This window comes from Thamnophis sirtalis, unplaced genomic scaffold (genome assembly GCF_051295495.1).
Source record: "Thamnophis sirtalis isolate CommonGarterSnake01/CBP01778 unplaced genomic scaffold, rThaSir2_p1.2 scaffold_2, whole genome shotgun sequence".
NCBI classification, from domain to species: Eukaryota; Metazoa; Chordata; class Lepidosauria; order Squamata; family Natricidae; genus Thamnophis; species Thamnophis sirtalis.
This window is the reverse complement of record NW_028261382.1, coordinates 40,810,860-40,830,161: the sequence shown is the minus strand read 5'-3', so window position 1 is coordinate 40,830,161 and position 19,302 is coordinate 40,810,860. Positions and strand designations below refer to the sequence as shown.

At 44.9% G+C, this 19,302-nt stretch overlaps 3 protein-coding genes and 1 non-coding gene across 4 annotated transcripts in view; 3 read left to right on the top strand and 1 right to left on the bottom strand.

Moving 5' to 3' along the window:
* Window positions 1-1,317, top strand: part of CHTOP (chromatin target of PRMT1) — an 11,157-nt gene extending 9,840 nt beyond the window's left edge. Inside the window, exon 6 of the mRNA XM_087705062.1 lies at window positions 736-1,317. Within this exon, the coding sequence (XP_087561188.1) occupies window positions 736-938 (203 nt within the window). The 3' untranslated portion in view covers window positions 939-1,317. The remainder of the gene's footprint in view (window positions 1-735) is intronic.
* A 2,004-nt stretch (window positions 1,318-3,321) lies between these two features.
* SNAPIN (SNAP associated protein) lies at window positions 3,322-6,414 on the top strand. The gene is made up of 4 exons (XM_087705059.1): window positions 3,322-3,477; window positions 4,368-4,414; window positions 4,501-4,619; window positions 5,839-6,414. The coding sequence occupies exons 1-4, from the start codon at window positions 3,353-3,355 to the stop codon at window positions 5,944-5,946; spliced, it is 399 nt and encodes a 132-aa protein (XP_087561185.1). The 5' UTR covers window positions 3,322-3,352; the 3' UTR covers window positions 5,947-6,414.
* Window positions 6,415-6,903: 489 nt separating this feature from the next.
* ILF2 (interleukin enhancer binding factor 2) lies at window positions 6,904-15,873 on the bottom strand. The gene is made up of 15 exons (XM_087705058.1): window positions 15,717-15,873; window positions 13,661-13,720; window positions 12,503-12,545; window positions 12,270-12,374; window positions 11,891-11,968; window positions 11,230-11,332; window positions 11,069-11,134; window positions 10,848-10,964; window positions 10,559-10,637; window positions 10,054-10,141; window positions 8,795-8,856; window positions 8,512-8,626; window positions 7,701-7,791; window positions 7,382-7,563; window positions 6,904-7,062 (listed from the first exon to the last, which is right to left on the bottom strand). Exons 1-14 carry the CDS (start codon window positions 15,719-15,721, stop codon window positions 7,403-7,405), a joined length of 1,173 nt encoding a protein of 390 aa, XP_087561184.1. The 5' UTR covers window positions 15,722-15,873; the 3' UTR covers window positions 6,904-7,062; window positions 7,382-7,402.
* Window positions 15,874-16,255: 382 nt separating this feature from the next.
* Window positions 16,256-16,327, top strand: TRNAM-CAU (transfer RNA methionine (anticodon CAU)). Its single transcript has one exon. It is a non-coding gene; the product is annotated as a tRNA-Met (tRNA).
* The last annotated feature ends 2,975 nt before the right edge of the window (window positions 16,328-19,302 follow it).

Below are 19,302 nucleotides of genomic sequence, written 5' to 3'. Positions count from 1 at the left end.
GTGAGTTTAATGAACCCGACGAACGGTCTCGGGGGGGATCGTTGGGGTTGGTAGTTAGGATGGATTTAAATCAAGTCGATTTGGATCACGGTTTCAACCCTGATTTCAATCCCCAGTCAAAAAGGTTTTGATTTAAATCAACTCCATTTAAATCATCATTTTTAAAGGGCCAGGATCATTTCTGTCCCGCGGCGGCTCACCGACACTCCCAATATTGCAGAATATACATAACTTAAGCTCCGTTTGATGCCGAATAAACTAAATTATGAACGTATCTTAAGTAGAAAATTATCTTTAGATAGGTTTTTTTTTTTACTCCCCAAAGCATTTTATTTAAATAAATTCAATTTTTAAAAAATGGATTTAAATGTTTTAAAAATCTGGATTTTTAAAAGTTTTAAAAATCTGGATTTTTAAAAAAGTTTTAAAAATCTGGATTTTTAAAAAAGTTTTAAAAATTTGAATTTCTAAAAAAGTTTTAAAAATCTGAATTTTTAAAAAAGTTTTAAAAATCTGAATTTTTAAAACTTTTAAAAATCTGGATTTTAATTTTTTTTAAACAATTGAATTTTATTTTTCTAAAAAAATTGAATTTTATTTTTCTTTTTAAAAAATCTGATTTTAAATAATAATAATCGTCAATTGTTATCCACCCTGGGTTGGGTACCTAATTCTTCCCCACCCCACTTCGCAGCCTTCTAACTCTGCCCTCCCATCTTCTTTTCCCTTCCCAAGGTCGCGGCATGGCCGGCCGGGCCAGGGGCGGCTTCGGGGGCCGCGGAAGAGGCCGGGGCCGAGGCAGAGGCACCACTCGCCCGGCGCTGACCAAGGAGCAGTTGGATAACCAGCTGGACGCTTACATGTCGAAAACGAAAGGACACCTGGACGCCGAGCTGGATGCTTACATGGCCCAGACGGACCCGGAAACCAACGATTGAGACTGGGGAAGGGGGGACGGGGACCCTTGTTGTTGGGGGGGGGCAACGGGGACGGGGCGTAGATTGGTCCTCTGACTCACGGCGACCACCACGAACGCCGCCAAGCTCATCCTGCCGGGGAGGGGCCTGCGAAGCGGGAATTTAGAAAGCCCAGGAGTTTTTCCCTTTGAAATGTTTTCTCGCTCCTGGTTGTGCGGAGGGGAGACCCTTTAATCGGGGGGGGGGTGTCTGAACAGCTCCTGTTGGGTCCCGGTCCTCCGTCCCGGACCCCCCCCCCAAATCTTTGCCCCGCAGTGGAGGAAGATCGCATGTCTCCCCCTTCCTTCCTCTCCCCCTCTCTTGCCCCCTGGGGGGGGGGCTTTCCCAACAGGCCACATTGTGACTTGGTGGCTGGCTGGCAGCATCCTCCTTAACACCCCTCCCCAGGAGAAAAGTTAAAATTACGCCCCCCAAATTTGATTTTTCTAAACCCAGAAGAAGCCGAGGGGGGTGGTTGTTTTTTTAATGGCAACAAACACGTGTTTTTTGGGGGGGGTGTTGGTTTGCCAAGGAGACGGTCACTCTTCTTTTCCCCCCACTTCATCCTCCTCTCTCTGCCCCCCCCCCTCGTCGCTATTTGCGGTTTTGTGAACGCCTCCGTTCCGAAAGGCATCTTGTATGTTAACATCCGAGTTTTCTGTAAGGAACAATTCATGGCAGGGAAAATGAAAACTGTGGACTGTGTGTGCCTGTTGTGTGTTTGTGTGTGTGTGTTTTTTTTCTTCTACAAAGAAAAGTTGCCGGGAATTCTGAATAGATGAATCCACGATGGCGTTGGGGGGGGGTGGGTTTGCTGGCCACCGCCCGCCGAGATCCCCCCCCCCATTTTTCCCTTTGAATTTCCAATATATATATAGCTTCCTTAAATTGTCCCCTATATATATATATATATATCTCAACTTCCGTCGGCAGCTAAATAAACCAGAGTTATCGTTCTTATTTCCCCTTCTCACCACAAAGTTTGGCTGCTTCCCTTTTTCTGAAATCATGCTCAAAAGTTTTGATTAACTTGCATTTCTTTTGGGGGGGGGCTGAAAAACCAACTAAGGAAGAAAGGGTGTCGTTCGTGCCCTATCATAGCTGGTTGACTTCGGGCATCGTAAAGTCTTACATTTTGGAAATGCGACACAAATATTCTCTCGTGTCGATGCGACGACCCTGAGCCCAAATCAGGGTTTGTGTGGCACACTAGTTGGGTAGTCACTTTGTGCAAAATTAACAAACCAAGATGTGGGAGTGGGGGGAACTAGCCCTTGGGATTAGTGATGAGGAGGGGGGGTCACCCACCTCACTCTTGATTCTTTATGCTGGGCCAGATTTTATTTCGTTGATAAAATTTATTAGCTGCCCCATTAAACCACCAGGAGGCTGAACGATCAAAAGATAAATATATATGTATATACTAAAAACAACCTCAACGCTCCAGGTCACAAATAGAGGAATGTTAATGGAATGGGATCAATTTGTGATCGATTTAATTCAAGTTTTGATCTCTGGGTTTTCTAACCGCTAGAAAGGGGGGGGAAAAAAACCTGTTGGCTTTTTGGTTGGAAGCTTCCTGGCTTAACAGGAGGAGAAAAGAACACTGGTTTTGCTTTTGTGCACTTACAAAGTGAAGATTGTGTCAACTCTTAACCTTATAAGCAAATGAATATGCACAAGTTGGATCCCCGGGTTTAAGATTTGGTATAAAATCCCAAGGATTTGGATTCAAGTTTTGTTGGGGAGTTTCCCAACTCAATGCAGCTCATTCACAACTGGCTTTCAACAAGAGACTGCCCTCTGAAATGGGGGTACAATCTCATGCATGGGGGGGGTTGGGCTAGATGGCCTCCAAGGTCCCTTCCAACTCTTACTCTATTATGGCTGAGCAGGGGGTTGGACTAGATGGCCTCCAAGGTCCCTTCCAACTTGTTATTCTGTTATTCAGAAGTGGTGTGAGCTCCAATACTGGAAGCTTTCCAGAAGAGACTGGACTGCCATCTGTCAGGAATGGGGTGGGGGCTCCTGCTTTTGCGGGGACGAGATTGGATATAGAATAACATGAGTTGGAAGGCACCTTGGAGGTCATCTAGTCCAACCCCATAAATGACCTACCGAGGTCCCTTCCAACTCTTATCCAATCCTCTCCAAGGCGCCCTTCGAGCCTGCAAGGAAAATACGTTTTATATTATTTTCAGGAGTGAAGATTTTAAAAAGAAAAAAGCAACTTGGAGAAGGGAATCATCGAACCTTTCCAATCGAAGGACTCAATTTCCCATCGGGCCTTTCGGCAAGCGGGCCGCCTCTCTGCGTAGCCCTCGCGCCGGCGCGTTTAGCCACCCCCGGGCTGTGCGCAGGCGCGGATCCTCCCGGCGGGCTTTGCGGCGACAGCCATGGCGACCACGGTGGGCCTTCCTAGCCCAGCCGGACCGGCCGCCCGGGACGTCTTCGCCGAGGGGCTGCTGGAGTTCCTGCGGCCGGCCGTGGGGCAGCTGGACGCCCACGTCCACGCCGTCCGGTAGGCGGGCGGGCGGGGGTCCGTCAGGGGCGGGGGGGGGGGGGCGCCTTCACAACTCGGGTGTTAATCCGTCAGGTGCAGCTTCTTCGACCTGGACACGCCCACAAGGGGGAGGGGCTCGGAGGGAGGGAGGCGGGGCTCCGTCCGGTGCAGCTACCCCCCGTTTCTAAGGCCAGGGTGGGCTTTGGCGTTCAAAAGGCTGGAATCCGTCAGGTGCAGCTTCCTTTTTCCTGCAGATAGGCTGTGTGTATGGGGTGGGGGGCTCAGAGGCAGGCAGGTGTCCGCCTGGTGCAGCTGCCTTGATTGGAAGGTGAGGGGGGGCTTCTTAAGTTAAAAGCCAGGCAGGTTTGGAGAGAGGGGTTGAAATCCATCAGGTGCAGCTTCCTTTTTCCTGCAGATAGGCTGTGTGTATGGGGTGGGGGCTCAGAGGCAGGCAGGTATCCGTCTGGTGCAGCTGCCTTGATTGGAAGGTGGGGGGGGCTTCTTAAGTTAAAAGCCAGGCAGGTTTGGGGAGGGAGGTTGAAATCCATCAGGTGCAGCTTCTTTTTCCTGCACAAGGTCAGATTTGGGTGGATGGGTGGCTCAAAGACAGGCAGGAGGCAGGCGGGTGTCCGTCCGGTGTAGCTGCCCTGTTCTTAAGGCGAGGCCAGGCTTCTGAGTTTAGAGCCAGGCAGATGTGTGTGTGTGACTGAAATTCGTCAGGTTCAGCTTCCCTTTGAGAGGCGCTCAAGAGGCCGGCAGGCGGGCGTCCACCTGGTGCAGCTTCCCCATTTCTTAAGGCCAGGTTGGGCTTCTGCCTTCAGAGCCAGGCAGGTGGGGGGGTTGAAACCCGTCAGGTGCAGCTTTTAAAAAGCCCCCAGACCCAATTCAAGCCGTCTTTCGTCCAACAGGGAGAGCCAAGTGGAGCTGCGGGAGAACATCGACAGCCTGGCTGCGGGTAAGTCCGGACATTCGCTCCGGGTCTCCCCTTGGCCCCCTACCCCAGAAGCCCCTCCCCATAATTTCCCTCTCCTTCTCACCCAGAGCTCTGCCGGATCAATGAGGACCAGAAAGTCGCCTTGGATTTGGATCCCTACGTCAAGAAGCTGCTCAACGCCCGGCGCAGAGTTGTCCTGGTGAACAACATCCTGCAGAATGCCCAGGTGCCTTGAATGGTGCGGGGGACGATGGGGATTGGAGTCCGGCAGAGGGCAAAAAACGCCTGGTTTATAGGTGGCTAGAGTAGGTATTTTTTGCAGCTACCAAAATGGAGCAAGAAGTCGAGCGACTCCCATTTTCGTTTTCTTTTCCCCTTGCAAAGGACTAGCAACTTAGGTGAGGGCTTTAAAATGTTGTGAAAAGACAGCTTAGTTAAGGTACTTAGTTACTTAGTTAAGGTACTAAGTTCCTAGTCCTCTGTGATAGGAAGGAATATGAAGGAACTTAAGTTCCGCCAGTCACAAGTAGCCCTTGACTTATATGACCAGTTAAGTGATTAATGACATCTTTTTATTTATTGTTAGGGTTATATATTGTGACTTTAAGTATATACCTCCCACCCTGGCTGGCTGATAAGGAGTCGTTCTCTGTAGCTCAAATGGTTAACTCCCTGCCTGGGAGGCAATAGAGCACAGGTTCTATTCCCAAAAAAACTTGGGTATGGCTAGCTGATGAGAGCTAAATAGCTTGAAATAGATCTATACTAGTCTCCCTTTATTTATTTATCAGCATAAATATAACATACATATATATATATATACACACACACATATATATATATATATATATATATATATATATATATATATATATATATATATATATATATATATATATATATATATATATATATAATGTATGTATATATGTATATAAATAATATATATATATATATAAAATCCATAGCAAACAATTGTTTGCATTATTGCAAAACTGAATACTGCAGTGTTCACTTAACAACCAACACCAAATGTGGTTATCAAATCAGGTTGGTCGGTTAAGGGGGGGGGCTGCAAATTTTATAAACAAAGGAATAAAATACAGGTAGTCCTCAACTTAACAGCCACAAAATGTATGTTGCTAAGCGAGACAGCTCTTAAGCAAATCAGTTAAATCACACGGTTAAGTGAGTCCGGCTTCCCCATTCACTTTGCTTGGACCGTCATAGATGCGAGTCAGACACTGCCACCATCATAAATGCAAGCCAGTTGGCAAGCCTCTTTGAGTTTCGTTCGCGTGACCATCGTCATTAAGTGTGAAAGACAAGCTTCAACTCTGAACCAGTCACTTTAAAGGGACCGTCGGAAGTCGGATTCTGCGTGCAAAGAACATCAATGAAATTTTGAGAAATTAAAATGCCACCTAACCCATTTTCCCCGGCAGGAACGCCTGAGGAGGCTGAACCACAGCGTGGGTAAAGAGACTGCCCGGAGGAAGGCCTTCCTGGATGCCAGTAGCAGCAACTACCCCCATAGCTCTCCCAGCAAGTGAAGGGGGGGGGCGCGCTGAAGGCAAAAATAATAATAATAATAATCCGAGCTTCTAGCTGCTTTACAGGCACCCACAAACTCCCGAGCATATCTGGAAAGAGACCAAAATTGGGTTTTTTTTGGGGGGGTGCAGCCCAGAGAGAGGAATTTGGCTGGGCTAATTTTGGAACCCGTGTTTAAAGCGGCGAGGAAAAATGGAAATCTTTTGAGTCGCCAGTGTGTTTAAAAATGGAAATATATTGAGTCGCAGTGTATTTGAAAATGGAAATATTTTGAGTCACCAGTGTGTTTAAGAATGGAAATATTTTGAGTCGCCAAGTGTGTTTAGAAATATAGAATGGAAGGATGACTCCCTTAATAGGAGCGGAAGAATAATAAACAATAACCTGAAAGTTTGGACCTTGATTCTCTCCCACTTTTTTTTTCCTGGGAAAAATAAAATAAAATAAAAAGTTTCAGCAAAAATGAACTCTTTTGTCTCCTGCAGGCTGATTTTGAAAGGGAAAAATAAAATAAAAAATTAGGGCTGTAAGAATGACAAATATCCAGGAAGAGCGTGACTGAGCTTTCTTTTCAACCAAGCAGCAATTAACGATCAAACCAGGATTTAATGTTCTTTCCAACTTTGTTAAGTAAAAATGTGCAGTGAAATACATTTGCAGCTGGCTTTTGGGCCTGTGAATCCATTGGAAAAGCACAGGAGGCCATGCAATTCCCCCCCCCCCCAAAATAAATGTCCCAGCTTCAGATTGCAGGGAGCATCGAGGGCTGACTCGAAAAATAACTGAAACCACAGGAAATTTAGCACAGAAATGTAGATTTTTTCTACCCCACTTGGAGCGAGGACTGTTTAAAAGGATTGGAAGGGGATCTTGGGGAGGAAATGTGTATTATTATTATTATTTTTTTTTCATCCGTGACAATGCGGAATTCGACAGCAATGAAGAATCACAAAAGCCTTTGTATAAAACACCACATTTTTATAAGGGACACCCCCATTTTAATGGTAACGAGTTATAAAAAAAACGAAGACATTGAAGAAGTGGGACAGAAAGGAGGGAGGACTCGATCCCGTCACTGGCTCATCCCATCGCGTTTCGGACAAGGCGGAATCCCCCTGAAAAGACAGAAGCAGGATAGGTTGTGAGTCTTCCGGAAGGCAGAAATGTGATTTTTTTTAAATATTATTTCCCCCCCCTTTGATTTTATTGTCATTTCGATTCTTGCTTTTTTGGGGATGATCTCAAGTTACGGCCAAGGCTGCAAAATGTTTCACCAAGAAGCCCCTTTCGAAATCCTGGCTAGGATGGGGCTCCTGATTTTGGGCAACATCTGGAAGGCGGCCGTTCGGAAGATCTAACTCGGCTGATCTCCCGGCTGTTGAGGCCGTTGGGAAGACCACCTTCGGAGGGAGAACAATGGGGTTCAAAAGGTACCTGAGGGTCCCCCACCCCGAATCACTCTTGAGTTTCCATGTTTTCTTCCTCCTCCCCGGCCACCGGCTCTTCCTGGTTATCCTCCTCCTCTTCCCCTTCCTTCTTTTCCGGCGGCTTCTCGTAAGCCTTCTCCGACGGGGTCACGATCACGCCTTCCCAGGTGGACATTTCCGTGGCGAGGTCTGCAAAGCGAGGAGCTTCCGTGGGTCCAGGAAGAGGGACACCCCTCTCTCTTCGCGCCCGTTTCTCCCGGGGTTTCTTAACGGATTGCTCAGCCCCTCCCTCCTTCCGCCCGGTCTGCAAACGCTTCCACACTTACAGTTGGCGTCTCCTTCCTGCCCGAGGATCTTCCGGTAGCCTCCGTGAGAGAGAATGCGGACGAGGGTTTGAGCTGTGTAGCAAACCATGTCCTAAGGAGGGAGGGGGAGATCGAGTCTGTCCTGAGGAGGGGGTTTCAGACCTGGCAACTTAAACCCACCTTTTCACGGCCTCGCGGCTCTTTCTATTCAACGCTGCATCTCTTCCGCTTAAATTTTGCCCGCCCCCCCCCCTTTTTTTTAACTATTATCCTCTGGCAGCCGGTACAGAGCAATAAAAACAAGGAGAAATAGGCTGAAAAACAGCTTCTATCTCAGGGCAGTAACTATATTGAATTCTTACGGTATATATAGTGAGATATTAATGCAATATCTGGGGTTTTCAATTCAATTTTATAGATAGGATACGAAGGACGCGCGTTTGTGTTTTATTTTTATAGTTGTAATGTTACACCGAAGATGGCACTTTATTTCGTTGTATGAGGTGCAGTGATAATAAACTGAACAAAATCAGACAACCCCTAGAGAGGAGCGAAGCTGGGCTCACTAAGGAGACTTTCTAACGCTGGCAAACACAACTTTAAAACCTGCGAGGATGTACTTTAGGGGACGTCCAGGCTGAGCTGAGTGAGAGACCAATTCCTTGTGCGTCTAACCAAAAGAATTTCTAACAAAGCTGCAAACCACACACACACACGTTTAAAATACGCGACTATCATCGTGCGATGAGGCCGTATCTAATGGGGATATTCAGGGGGGAACTTGGGCGGGCTCAGACTTTTAAGGCGACAGATGACCACAGAGGACGCTAACCTGTTGCTCCAGGGTCATAACGGTGTGGACCCTGAAATTTCCGCTCTCGCACGGATCGGTGATGCCGACCGAGCCAGGAAGGAACAAGCCTGCGGCCAGGATCTGAAGGCAGCGCCTGGAGAGGGGGGGAAAATGTAGAAAGTCAAGTTTCTCCATAGCTGTTCCCTGATTGGGAATTTGAATTGTTGTGGTTTTGATACCTCCCCCCCCCCCAAAAAAAAAGCAAGCGGAAAGCCGGCAGCGTGGGATTCATCTCCCCCGATTCTTGGAAAACTGAATGTACCTGTAAGCCACGTTGAGGGCCAGAGGTTGCCGAGTGGGATTATTCATAACTGCATAATGTCCCTGGAAGGAAGAGAAAGTCGGCAAGAGCTTTGGTTTTTCACTTCCGCCCGAGTGCCGAAATCTTATCAAGTGTGAACTCGGAAGGAGAAAACTCCGAGCAACCAAGGATAATATTTAGATATGCTCAAGAACAGCTTTATGAACTACTAGAAGGATGGAGTAAATATTAACCGAAAAATGAATGCGTGCATCCTCACGAGCTCATGTTTCACCTGATGGGACTCGATTTCGGGACAAATATTTATAGCTAAAACTAAGGCTGGCTTTCTTTGCAGTGAGTTCAAATCCAGCCCCGTGCCTCTCCAGAAAAAAAAAAAAGGGGCCTAAAATTAAATTATTTGGGTTGGGGTTCCCCTCCCCACTCAAGAATTCTGCTTCTCTAAACTTACTTGGCTCTCAGATCTCAAGCGAGATGCGAATGTAAATTTACAGGGTAAAGTTGTTTGTTATTTTTTAAACGGACACCAATATCATCAATATCATTGCATGGACAGTGTGGCATCTGAGTATTATTCATTTTGGTACAAAACCAATATTAATACAGATAAAAAAATTACTACGTTAATCAAATGAGCAGAGTTAAGTATTATTATATATATACTGATATCAGCACATATTCCTTTTTCAATTAATATTTACATCATCTTTCTAATATAACACTATTCTTGGGCATATCTAGTATCATCCTTTTTCAAAATCTAATCCTGACCTCTGACATTCACTTCCTGTTATACAAAAACGTGTACAACAATATTCCTCCTAATTCTAATTGTTCGATCTATTTATTCTAATTCTCAGTACAGCCAATCTTGTTATTATTTTTTAAGAAAAAAATATCCTTTTTATCCATCATCTCTCACCCTTTTGGAAATTTCCCTTCTTCTCTTTTAACTCCTATATTCCTCCCTTGGGTCCTCATCCACATCTTTCATTTTCAATCCAACCCATTCTTTCCATCTCCGCTGTTTTTGGCTGCCCAGATCCACCCACAGATCAGCCAAACCCTCTTGCCTTTTTTTTCCAGAAATTTTTTTTTTTTTCAAATTTAAGTCTCCGCACGGCGCAAAAGAAGTGAGGGAGAGGGCTTGCGGGTAGAAGCCAGGCGCCAAGAAAACTAGCAGCTGAAAGCGATTGGCTAATCTCAATTGGGAATTTAAAAGCTTTCTTTGACACTTCCCCGCTTGTTCCGGAACCTACCAGCAGGTCGAGGATCCACGGCGTGAGAGGCTCAAAGCCGGGAAAACGCATCCTGAGGTCCTTTAAGAGGCGGATCAAAACTTTCACCCTGAAAAAGAGAAAAAAGGGGGCGGTTGTGCCCTCTCTGATGCCAAGGCATTTTTTTGGGGGAGGGGGCAGAAGTCGAGGGGCGGTGAGCCCGCCACACCTCCGCAAACGCCGCCTTCAGGTCATGCACAATAATGATAACCGGACGCCCGTTCTGCGCCGGGAGCGAAAGGACGACTTTCTCGGTGTCTCGGGACGATTGTGAAAACATGGCGCTAACGGTGGGGACTGCCGCACTAAGAGCCGGGCTTACAGACCAAAAATTAAAAAGTGCAATAAGGCAGCCAAAAACGAGGTGAAACAGAAGTTGGAAAAAACGGCAGGGAAAATAGAAAAAAAATTGCTGTTTCTTTTTTACAAGGACAGAAAGCAGCTTCCTGGTCCAAAAAAAAAAAAGGAAAAAAATAAATAAACGTACGTGGACTGCGAGGCGTTCTCTTCAAACCAGCGGGCATGCCGGATGGCAGCCAGAGCGCTCTGCAGCACTTTGATATCCACTGCGGTGGGGGGAGAAATAATTTCATTATTCGCTTATTATCCTTCGCTTTCAAACCACCGTTTTAAAAAAGATCCCCAAAGCAGGCTGAAAATTTGGGATTTCCCCCAAGCTTGCCAGCCACGCATGCCATCTCCTTTTCCCCTTGCACTAACCCACCCCTTCCTTCCCCCCCCATCCCACAAGGGAGGAAGCGGCCCGCCCTCCTTACGGTGCAGCTCGGGGTCCAGCTTGCGGAGGTTGGGGGGCACGGTGGTGATGAGGATTTTCACCGTGGCGTCGGCCGAGCTGATCTCGAAGCCCGTTTCGTTGGTCAGCATGGTCAGCACTGAGAGGTGAAGGAAAGAGAAGGAAGCTCATTCGTGATCTTGCGGATGCTGTATTTTTTTTGGGGGGGGGATCTCTCTCCCAGTCGGATGGCGCCAAACTTACCTTCCGCGGGGTCCTGGGTGCGAAGGCTCTCTACAACCTTGTTCCCCAAAGCAGCGACAGCTTCCACTGCAGGAGAAGGAACAGTTCAACACAAAATACTGGGGGACACACAAACACACACACCCCTTTTGAAATCCCGCCTCCCGATCCCGAACACCTACACGTGGGCAAGATTTTGAGGATCACAACCAGATCCGCCACGTTGTGGCCAGTCATCATGGTGCCTTTTTTGTACGAGCCCACCTGGCGGACTTCTTCGATTTGCTGGGAAGGAGAGAAAGAAAGAGAGAAAAAAAGACGGGAGGAAAATATATATATGTACGATTTTCAGGCAGGCAAAGGGTGTTTGTGTGTGTGTGACCACAAGCTTCTTGCACAGATTGCTTGTCGGGAAATGTGCACTGTCAATCAAGGAGCGAGGACAAGGAAGCCGGCATTCACATATGAAAACAGGTTATTGAGTTTATTATTATTATTTGTTGTTCTGGGTTTGCCGCAACCACAACTGGTTCAGTTTGCAAGTGGCAAAGGAAAGTTGTGATGAATCAAACGTAGGGTTTCCTGCCTGAGCAGGGGGCTGGACTAGAAGACCTCCAAGGTCCCTTCCAACTCTATTATTTTGTTAAACATGGCTACGGTGTAACTAGCTACAGTTGAAGTTATATCCTGGGATACAAAGCAAGAAAACTCACTCCCGGTCCCATAAATATGTAACTACTTTAACGTTCCCTTGGCCGGTTGAACGCTGGTTTGGGAAACGCACCCGTATTCCCACACCCATTCTCCACACCCCTCCCTTAGGGAGAAGAAAAAGAACCTCACCACTTCGAACGTTCCCGGTGCCACAATCAAGTTGTCGATCACGTTGTTGATCTTGGTGACCAGTGAAAGAATGGAGGCCTAATTTGGAAGAGGGTGTAGAAGAAGAAGAAAGAGCATTAGAAGGCCTTAAATTCTCCATCCCTCTCAGCGTGTTCAAAAGAGGGAAATTAAGAGCTGCAGCCTTAATTAGTTTTAAGCTCCTGTCAACCAACTTTTTATTTTATTTTATAACATACAAAACATATAAAAATTTCATTTGCAGTTAATCGGTGTGTTGCCTGGGTACAAATAGTTTTAAGAAAGGTTTTTACAACCGACTTTTTTAAAAAAAAAATCTTGCGCTGGGAGGACTTTGGAGGGGGGGGGGAGAGGGACGCACCTGTTCAGCAGACGATGGAGCAAGATCCTGGTTTCTCTTCAACAAGGCTTCACTGAAAGAGGTTTCATCGGGAGCCGGCTTGACCCGGGGGAAAGCCATCTCGCACTGAGAGAGAGAGAAAGATCCCATCCAGAAGGGGATTTGGGGGACACACACCCCCTCTGCCCACATCTCCTGCCTTTTAGAAGGCCGAGCTTTCCAAAACCACCCTGGAGGCAGCCGGCCCCACTTACCACGTAGAAGTCGAAGGGGATGTGAGGCACGAAAGGTCGGAACCTGGAAGAGAGGGAAGGAGAGAGAGATGGGAGGCTTTGCCACCTACCTGGTCCGATCTCCGCTGGGTGACCACCTGTGTGCCAGGTAACGTTCCAAGTAATAGACCCATGGCAAGCCAACCTCCGAGGCAGGTGAGCTCCTTAAAGCATAGCTTTATTGGACTGGCACCAACCTGGTGAAAACCGACTCTTAAGGTTCCTACGGTTTTCACCTACCGTATTTTTCGGACTATAAGACGCACCTTCCCCCCCCAAAAAAAAAGTGGGTGAAAATTTAGGTGCGTCTTACAGACCGAATATGGATGGTTTTGGCCTATAATATATGACAAACAGATTAATGGCCATTGGTAACTCCTATCGTGAATCAAAATGGGTCAACCATGCCAGATTAAAATCCAACAGGTTAGCTGTTCGGACACTTTAAGAGCCCCTGTGTATGTGCGCACGTGTGCGCAGATTCAACCACTGCTCACAACAGCCAACTCATGAGCCTGGACGATGGATTCAGAGTGGCCTTAAGAGAGATTCTCCCACCGAGGGATTTCACAGTACAATCTTAACTGCTTCCCTAGCGTCGTTCTGTTTTAAAACCTCATCTAATTGCGAAGCCGGGGTACCTGGTCAATTTCACAATTTGGGATGTGCAAATTAGGAGAGGAGGACCCAAATCTGGAGGGGAAACACACACACACACACCAAGTTTTTTTTTTTAAGCTTTAAACAGCCACAGGTGTCAACTTTGCTGGCAGATTCTTCACTGTAGGAATGGCTTCTTAGCAAGACCAGGCCTTGAGCCCAGGTGAATGCACTCTGGCTGAGCCAACACAGGTGAAAGATATTATCTCTATTTGTAGGAGTCTCCTTCCTTGCACAACTTCACTGGTGATCAAGAAGCAAGCAGGCCGTCGGGCCTCTGTCTCCCCCCAAGGCCTACAACAGCCCCCTCCCCAGGAGACAACAGAAAGGTAGGGGGCCGATGCTTACAAGGGGGGGGGGTGTTGTTAAATTTCCTTGGCTGCAAAGTGTAGCAATGTTTATGTTTTAAGTCAAAAACAGGTTTGCTGCTCTGGGGTGCAGGCATCCCTTTGTTAAGGACCCCCCCCCAATAGGATTTACCCGCTGCCAGGGCCTCCCCGAGACCCAAAGCGTCCGCCACGTCCACGGCCTCTGTCGCCCCTGAAAGAAATGGAGGGAGGGAGGGAAAAATTAGCAGAGAGACAGGCTGTTCGGTACACATGGTTCATGTACGTAAAAGGGGAAACACTGCTGGATGGGGGAAAGCTGGCAACTTAAAGAGGGATTTTGCAGCCCACCAAATGGATCTTTGATGGCACAGCTCAGCTAAATGCCTTTTAATTTTTATTTTATTTTTCCTAATGGCTTAACTCTCCCATCCGCTCAACCCCTTCTGGGCTCCCAGCCACCCAGATGCTGGAAAGGTTCGATCTCACTTCCGGAGGCCTGGAAGAGAGCCAGCCGTCGGTCTCTTCCTCTGGGCTCCTGAGACCCATTTTAGAGATCCAGAATGATAATCATAATTATTGTCATTTAATTATCACTACTAATGATAATCATTACCATCCTTTTGCCATTATCACCATTAATGATAAATTTATCATTTTGGAAATCCGGAATGATAATCATAACTATAAGTATTTTCATTATCACTGTTTTGTTCTTATCACTATGAAGGATAATCATTTTGGGGAATCCAGAATGACTATAATCATAATGAGTATCATCATCATTAGTGTTTTATTACCATTTTTTATATTTTATATTATTTAAATGTTTGATAATATTGATCACCATGAATGATAGATTATTACCATATTTATCTTTATTATCCATTACAATTATTATTATCCATTATTATTATCCGTTATTATTATTATACAATTGTATCACAGCAGCCAGTTGTTTCGCCGGATTTGGCATTGGTTACTAGTCGGGCCCCACCCAGGGGGGGTTTATTATTTATTATTATTATTATTATTATTATACAATTGTATCACAGCGGCCAGTTGTTTTGCCGGATTTGGCATTGGTTACTAGTCGGGCCCCACCCAGGGGCCTAGGACGTTGTAACGTATTTTCGTAATATGCGTGCAGATCCAAGCAGTGCGGCTTTTTGCATTTGACGGATGGTGATTTTGTCAATTTTTTAACTGTTTTAAATGTAATTCCAGTGCTTTTGGAATAGCACCCAGTGTGCCAATTACCACTGGGATTACCACTGCTGGTTTGTGCCATAGTCGTTGAATTTCGATTTTTAAGTCCTGGTATTTCGCGATTTTTTCATGTTCCTTCTCGGCGACCCTGCTATCACCGGGTATTGCGATGTCTATGATTGTGACCTTATTTTTCTCAACCAGTGTGATGTCTGGTGTATTATGCGCCAGTATTTTGTCCGTTTGTATACGGAAATCCCACAAGATCTTGACCATCTGATTTCCGGTGACTTTTCCAGGCTGACGTTCCCAACCAGTTTGTTGCTGTTTTAATATTACAATTTTTGCACAAATTCCAATGGATCATTTGTGCTACTGAATTGTGCCGCAATTTATAATCAGTCTGGGTGATTTTTTTACAGCAGCTGAGGATGTGATCAACAGTTTCGTCAGCTTCTTTGCAAAGTCTGCATTTGGCATCATCAGAGGATTTTTCGATTTTGGCCTTAATGGCATTTGTGCGGATAGCTTGTTCTTGGCGCAGCCAGGATTAGTGATTATTATTATTGTTTATTGTTATTAATTATTGTTTATTATTATTAATTATTGTTTATTATTATTAATTATTGTTTATTATTAATTATTATTGTTAATTATTATTAATTATTATTGTTAATTATTGTTAATTATTAATTATTGTCATTACGAACATGGAGAGCATCCAAACGCCCCTCCTGCCCTCCCCAGATAGACTGCTGCTGTTTTGGGAGGCTCCACTTTCCTGCCTTTTCTCTCCCCCTACCCATCCAGGACTACAACTCCCATCCAAGCTCTCTCTCGGGAATGATGGGAGTTGTAGTCAAGGGGCCGAAGCCCAGGCAACCCCCCCACCCAAGGCCGAAAGCCACGGGGGGGGGGACGATGGGACTTGTAGTCCTTTCACGTGCTTGAGGAAGGCAGGAAGGCCTCGATTTTTTTTCCCCTCCCTCCTCCGGCCTCACCTCATTGTCTCTCCCGTAGAGGATGAACCGTCTCCGCTCCGGGCTGAGGCGAGGGGGGGAAAAAACCCGATTCCCGGCGAGCCGCGCTTTGAGAAGGGAAGAAAAGCCGAGCGAGGAATCTGAGAGGGGAAAAAAAAGACACCCGGCCCGCTTCGCAACAAGCCTCGCCGCGATTGGACGGCGCGGCTGAGTAAGCGGGCTCGCGACGGGTTGCTCTGCCCCCTTGGCCCGTTTTAGCCAATCGGGGCAGCGGGCTTGGTTTTTCTCCCCGCCCTTCTCTAGAAAGCTATTGGTCTTTCTATCCGTCTGTCTGTTCTGCAAAGAAGGGGAGAATGTAGCCAATGGGAAGGCGGCGAGCGGGAAGGTGGTTGACTAATCCCAAAGAGAGTAGTGGGCGGGGCATTCCAACTGTCGACGCATGCGCGGGGCGGGAAACCTATACTATTTTTTTTAACAAGACTTCATTCAGTTTGAAAATGTTTAGTGCGCATGTGCTTCGATTCTTCATAATAGGTCTAAAGAGGGATGTGTTTCCAAGAAGCAGAGTGGCGCAGCGGAAGCGTGCTGGGCCCATAACCCAGAGGTCGATGGATCGAAACCATCCTCTGCTAACCTCAATTTTTTTTTCTTTCTTTCTTCCCCCATTTAAAATTGTCAAAAATAATTTTAATTTCAAAAAAACCGATGCACATTTTTTTTAAGTCCTTCGCTTTGACGCTTGGCTGATTATTGGTGCGATTAAGGCTTTACCTTTTGCATTCTGGGCATCCCTAGGATGATTGATACAGCCAAACTGGGGAAATTGTATATCATGAAAAGAGAAATTTTCTTTTTAAAAAACGGGGATCGCTTTCTTTCCCCCCCCCACTGGGTTTGTTGCTCTGCCTTCTTCCAACCCTATCTGGGATCCTTTTTTTTATTTTACATTTTAATGACCTCTTAAGTTTTTCTCTACATTATATGGCATGCATTCAATGGGTAAAAAGTTAATAGAGTTTAAAAACGGATTTTTGCGGGTGTTATCTGGGGATTTAGTTGTGCAGAATCCGGGTTTACTTTATTGAATTTTTTTTTTTTTTAGAAAATTCTGCTTTTCACAACGGTTTTCTTCCTTTTTATATATATATATGTATATTTAATTTCCCCCACCCTTTTGGGTTAAAATTAGTGCAGAGCCCAACGCCGTCCGGTAGAGGGCGCGTTGGTCCTTCCAATTGAATTCTTAGCCGCCTTCTGACTCTCCAACCTTTTGCCAGGGCAACCACTGGGCTTGGGGGGTGGGGGGGCAAAACTGGGTGAAATAAATGCAAAATAAATCACCCTGAAAGAAGTTTTCCCAGGGTTTTGACAGGGAGAATATATCACCTATGTTTTCCCCGGTCAAAACCCTGGGAAAACTTCTTTTAGGAGGATTTATTTTGCATTTTTGCAGAAACTGGACGCTCAGTTGAAGAATTTTCTCTGCTAGCTAAATCTGCAGCCCATTCCTTTCTTATCTTTCTATCTCTCTTATCGGACTAGTCTGTCTGTCTGTCCATCCATCATCCATCCATCCATCCATCATCTATCTCCCCTTCTATATTTCTGTCCATCCATCTATATTACTTTCTATCTATCTATATTTCCATCTATATTTCAATCTATGCATCTATCTATCTATCTATCTATCTATCTATCTATCTATCTATCTATCTATCTATCTATCTATCTATCTATCTCTATCTATCTATCTATCTATCTATCTATCTATCTATCTATCTATCTATCTACCTACCTACCTACCTACCTACCTACCTACCTACCCACCCACCCATCCATCCATCCATCCATCCATCCTTTTCTCCCCTTCTATATTTCTTTGTCCATCTATCTATATTACTTTCTATCTCTCTCCATCTATATTTCTATCTATCCCTATATATTACTTTCTATCTCTCTCTATCTCTCTCCCTCTTTCTACCTATATTTCTATCTATCCATCTATCTATATTTCTCTCTACCCATCTGTCCATATTTCTATATTCCTATCTATATTTCTATCATCTATCCATCTATTTCTATCTATCTCTTTATCTTTCTACCCACCCGTCTATCTTCTATCTGTATATCTATCATCTATCTCCCCTTCTATATTTCTATCCATCTATATTTCTATCTATCCATCTATCTATATTACTTTCTCTCTGTCTACCCATCTATCCATATTTCTATATTCCTATCTATATTTCTGTCATCTATCCATCTATTCCTATCCATCTCTTTATCTACTGACCCATCTTCTCTTTCTATCTATCATCTATCTGTGTATCTATCTCTATAATCAATCTACCTAATTTTCTTCTAATCTGCCTATCCTATTTATCTAATTATCTATCCATCCATTTTATTCATCCATCTTCTAATCTGTTTTATCTATCTACCTACCTATCTATCTATCTATCCATCCATCCATCCATCCATCCATCCATCCATCCATCCATCTCTATCTATCTATCTATCTATCTATCTATCTATCTATCTATCTATCTATCTATCATCTGCCCACTTATTTATTTATTCAATTTATTTACCTCTCATCTCGTATCGAAAAAAGGCGGATGGCTTATCGTAGCATAAAATCGGTGTTTTTCAGTCTTTGGGACTCCAGTTCCCAGAATTCCCCAGTCAGCCTGGATGGTCACTTCAACTCCCAAATTTCTGGCTAGGGAATTCCGAGAGTTGAAATCCAACACATCTTCAAGGCATCAAGGTTATGAAACGGCGGTTTAAACAGGATGCTTCTGATAGGATCACTCACATACATACATACATACATACATACATACATACATACATACCAGCAGGATGCTGGATTAATGATCAACCATAATCTCCAATAGGAACAAACTCTTTTTTAAAAAAAAGGAAAACCCATTTAATTTACCTGCTGGCTGAGGATTTTATTGAGTTCGTTTCCAGGCTGATTGCAGAGGAAGACAAAAAAATCAATTTCCTGCCTGCGGCTTTTTTAATAAGAGAATTTGGAAACCCAACAAACAAATAAACAAAAAAAAATGCTTTATAGAATTGTATAAAGTGAGAAGGAAACCTTCATAGGGCATCTAGTCCACCCCTCTGCAGGGGGAAGGGGAAGCAGTTTCAACACTCCAGAAACTCTCCGGAAATGGGGGGGGGGATTGTCATCCGTCCATCTCAGGGGAGGAATAACATTCTGGAATAAATGCTGTTTTAAAATTTCAGAATATATGAAAGTCTTGGGATACTTTTCTCTCTGTCTCCCTATTCTGTCTCCCTATTCTGTCTGTCTGTCTGTGTCTATCTATATCTATCTATCTATCTATCTATCTATCTATCTATCTATCTATCTATCTATCTATCTATCTATCTATCTCTGTCTACATGTCTGTCTGTCTATCTACCTACCTACCTACCTGTATATCCATCTATGTATCATGTCTGTCTGTCTGTCTATTTATCTATCTATCTCCTATCTATCTATCTATCTATCTATCTATCTATCTATCTATCTATCTATCTATCTATCTATCTATCTAATCTCTCCCTCTCTCATATCTATCTATCATCT